General features: G+C 40.5%; 1 protein-coding gene across 4 annotated transcripts in view; it reads left to right on the plus strand.

Moving 5' to 3' along the window:
• Window positions 1-3,854, plus strand: part of LOC109967089 (rho GTPase-activating protein 12) — a 44,112-nt gene that overhangs the window by 36,364 nt on the left and 3,894 nt on the right. For 3 of the 4 annotated variants that reach the window (XM_020612443.1, XM_020612440.1, XM_020612441.1), the window contains exons 7-13: window positions 438-512; window positions 1,195-1,256; window positions 1,973-2,054; window positions 2,587-2,688; window positions 3,002-3,100; window positions 3,269-3,371; window positions 3,667-3,786. In XM_020612443.1, coding sequence (XP_020468099.1) covers window positions 438-512; window positions 1,195-1,256; window positions 1,973-2,054; window positions 2,587-2,688; window positions 3,002-3,100; window positions 3,269-3,371; window positions 3,667-3,786 — 643 coding nt within the window. The remainder of the gene's footprint in view (window positions 1-437; window positions 513-1,194; window positions 1,257-1,972; window positions 2,055-2,586; window positions 2,689-3,001; window positions 3,101-3,268; window positions 3,372-3,666; window positions 3,787-3,854) is intronic. The other variant, XM_020612442.1, reaches the window with a different exon arrangement.

Genomic DNA, 3,854 nt, shown 5'->3' on the forward strand with positions numbered 1-3,854 from the left:
GAGGACTGAGACCCCATCAGAGCTGAAGTGGGCCAGAAAGAGAACTGAGTCCTCTTTCAAATGTACTCACAGTGTGAACACAATAAGGACTGAGTCTCTTTTGTGTTGGTCCTGTTTTTGGTCCACTTTAAAAGAGGACTGAGTTCGGTTCATTTAAAAGGGACCAAATGTGAAAACACCCTTAGGCGACAACACTGCAGATAAAGCAGTTTGTAGTTGCATGAGCATCCTGAGAAATACTGTACCACCACCCACATCTCATTAATAATCCATCCATGCCTCCATGAACATCTCACCAACTATAATCTTCTCACTGCTAATTGCCATCACCCTCTTTCCTCCGCCTGTGTCTTCTTAACCTTGCATCATATTTTCATTAACCTTCTGTTGTTTGCCCATTGACTGTGTTTTTTTTTCCATCCCCGTCTCCTCACTAGGATGCTCCTCGGGGCCACAAGCCCTCCTCTCCTGACTCTGACTCCTGCTCTTCGTCTCCCAAGCCCCCCACCTCTGTTAGTACTCACCCCTAACCCCACCTCCTCACTGCCCTGCATGGGATTAACTTGGCCCCTGATTGTAGACAGTGGCAAGTTGCAGCTTATTGCAGGGTTTCTGCACGGGGTAGTTTGTAAATCATTAAAAAATGAGTGTTAAAGGTTTGTTTAGATAATTGTGTGAAAAGCGTTAAGCAGAAATAACGCTGCAAAAAAAGAGGAAGTTTGACCCTTGAGCCTGTGTAGAAGCGCTGTTAATAGGCACTACCGTCAGAGAACATTGTCTCTGGAATTGCTTTGTCTTGTTTAAATCACACAGGGCCCTTTTGTTGTCACTGTTGATCATGTTTTTGCACATTTTCCCTGTGTGTTTTAATCTAAGAAGAAAGATGGCTGACTAAATCCTGCACCAGGTGCTTTGCCAAGGATCTATGGTCTAACCTTTATGTTTCCGTTTTGTTTTAATCTGTCTGTGCACTTTCTGCTGCCTTTCCTTAGTTGGAATAATGAAATCGGTGGTTGTTTTGGTGGCGGGCGGTTTTATAGTAGAGTGACACATGCTTATTGTTTACCAGTATTTAGTTCTGACACCAGCTTTCTCTCTTGTGATCCTGCTGGGCTTGTCACTTTCAAAGTGATTGATGTGTTTGGGTCACATGATTGTTTAACCACGTGCACTAATGCCTGTTTTTCTCCGCAGCCCTCTGAAAAATGTGGAGTTCTGAATGTGACAAAGATCACGGAGAATGGCAAGAAAGTGCGGTGAGTAGCAGTGGCTCAAACTAGTGACTGTTAATACAGTTATTATTATTATTTATTACATAGTAAGTTGAACTTGACTGATACTGGACTTTTTGAGATTGATATTACTTGAAAATGTATCAGCAGGTATTTGTTTTTCCAATTCAGACCAGTTTTATTTGTATAATGCCAAATCACAAACGATCATCTCAGGGCACTTAATGTAATAAATAAGTTTTAACATTAATGCGCAACAACCAAACCATTTAATTGGATTAATCAGAAAAGTTAAAAGTTGACAAAGTTTTGTATTGAGTCTTATTCTGTATGTAATAAAAATCAAACCACACAGCAAATATGACAGTAAATCTTAAAATTATAAACTTTATTGAAAATAAAATTAATAGAATAATTAATAAAATCCATGAGAAGACAAATCCAATAAAATAATTACAGGTATAATAAATAAAGAAATCTAAGTCTCATTTATAAAAATATTCAACCCATAAAACTTTAGAAGTATAATAAACTAGCAGTAAATATGGAAAGTACATTACCTTTTATAAATTACACATTAAGGACAGTCTATATGTGCCAACACTATTTACCATTGTGTATCTTTCTATATTTTTATAGCAATCGGACAGTTCTTAATGCGGCAGCAGTGCAATCTGCTGAATAAAAACACAACCGCTTGTACAGGTTTGCTCAGTGCATTTATGAACCATCTGTTGCAGAAAGAACTGGACTTCTTCCTGGACAGTCCTACAAGGATCCTCACTGTTGTTTGCCAAAGGACAAGGAGCTGGGCCCAGCTGGGTGAGTGGCGCAAACCTTTTTCTGTTAAAAGGCACATTCGTTAGTTTTCTCTGGCCTTTCAAGCAGACAAGGCTGTCTTATCACCAAATAATATTATTCTGTATTAACATCTGGAGCTTCACCAAGTCTTAGCCTCAGTGCAACCCACTCTACAACGCAACCTACGCCAATGTTAATAACCAAGGTGCCGCGCACTTTACACACAACAGCTGAACAAATCAGTCCAAGAATTGCTTGTAAACTAATTTATTCATATTCAACTTGAATATTTAACAGATTTCTCTTACAGCTGTCATACTTTGGCAGTATGAGTGTGAAATTTGCCTTAAATTGCACTTGGTGTCCTGACAAAGGTCTTAGAATGTCTTACATTTAACTTGATGAAACTGCAGAAATCATGAACATCATGAACCATTAAAAGTCAATTACAACAATATGCAGGTGACACAACAGTTCTCATCCTCACAAATACTTTCAGGTGGTTTCTGATGATAACCTGGCTCTATTCGATTCTTGTCTTCTGTCTGTCCAGTTTGGAGGCGGTCAGTCCAAACCCGAGTTCACTGTAGATCTGAGGGGTGGCTCGGTGGAATGGGCATCTAAAGACAAGTCCAGCAAGAAGCATGTCATAGAGGTGGGGGAGAGCTCACATCAAGTTTATGTGCACTTCCATCTTTTCTTTTGTTGTTGTTTTGAACCTGGATTTGTGTAATAACCTGATTGAAATGAAAGGTCTCAAATACAAACAAGTGTAGTTTCCGAAATCTTCTTTTTCATTCTGAAACACTAAAAATTAAAGATTCTTCTGCCATATTTTGGGAGTAAATTTGTAAACACGACAGGTACTTTTAATTACAGCCATGACACACTTTATAAACACCAAGCTGTGACCCCACGTGCAGAGAATTGGTGATTGGAACTGAATGTTGTGTCTTTCTTGGTTGCAGGTGAAGACTCGGCAGGGCACAGAGCTGCTGATCCAGTCGGAGAACGACAGCGTCGTCACAGAATGGTTCCGAACACTGCAGGACACCATCAGCACCCACGTGAGGACCAACACGTTCACCTACACCAGACCTCTCTCTGAAAAAATGTTATAGTTTGAAAACTAACCCTGGAAGTTATGATGCTGTTTATTTTGTTTATCTTGACTCACTTGAATCACTGAGTTTAAAAGTGCAGAGGTTTTAACAGCCAGTCGTGTCTTATTTCAGGCCTGGGAGTCTGATGAGGCCATAGAGGAGGACATGCCCGAGTCACCAGGTGTGGAGAAACATGACAAGGAGAAAGAACAAAGAGACTCCAAGAAAGGCAGAGGTCTGTGTTAACCAGACGTTAAACGTATATCATGTCAAGTTAGAATTTAAGAGTTGAATGAATTGGAACATGGTGTAAACATGGTGGCACAACATATCTGAAAAGGAAGCCAAAAGATCAGAACGCACATTCAACAGTACAAGACTGAAAATGAAAGCATAAAGTATATAAAAACAGCCCAATGAATCACTGCTGTTTGGCTCAGTGCCTTGAGAGCCCCGTGCGTCCTGCTTGCTTATCAGTGTGCTGAGGTGAGTGGTGGACAATGTTGTCTTACCTCATCTCTCCTCTGCAGCTATAAAAACCTCCACCAGCTTGGATGTCTCCGACAACAAGAAGACCAAACACAAGCTGAAGAAGTTTCTCATTCGCCGTCCAACCCTGCAGGCTGTCAGAGACAAGGGATACATCAAAGGTAACAGAGCTGCACTGAGAAGCACCACCTTTTCTCACAGATTAAACATCTCCAGTTTGTCTTTGTGT

The sequence above is a fragment of the Monopterus albus genome, unplaced genomic scaffold (genome assembly GCF_001952655.1).
Source record: "Monopterus albus unplaced genomic scaffold, M_albus_1.0 scaffold125.1, whole genome shotgun sequence".
Taxonomy (NCBI): domain Eukaryota; kingdom Metazoa; phylum Chordata; class Actinopteri; order Synbranchiformes; family Synbranchidae; genus Monopterus; species Monopterus albus.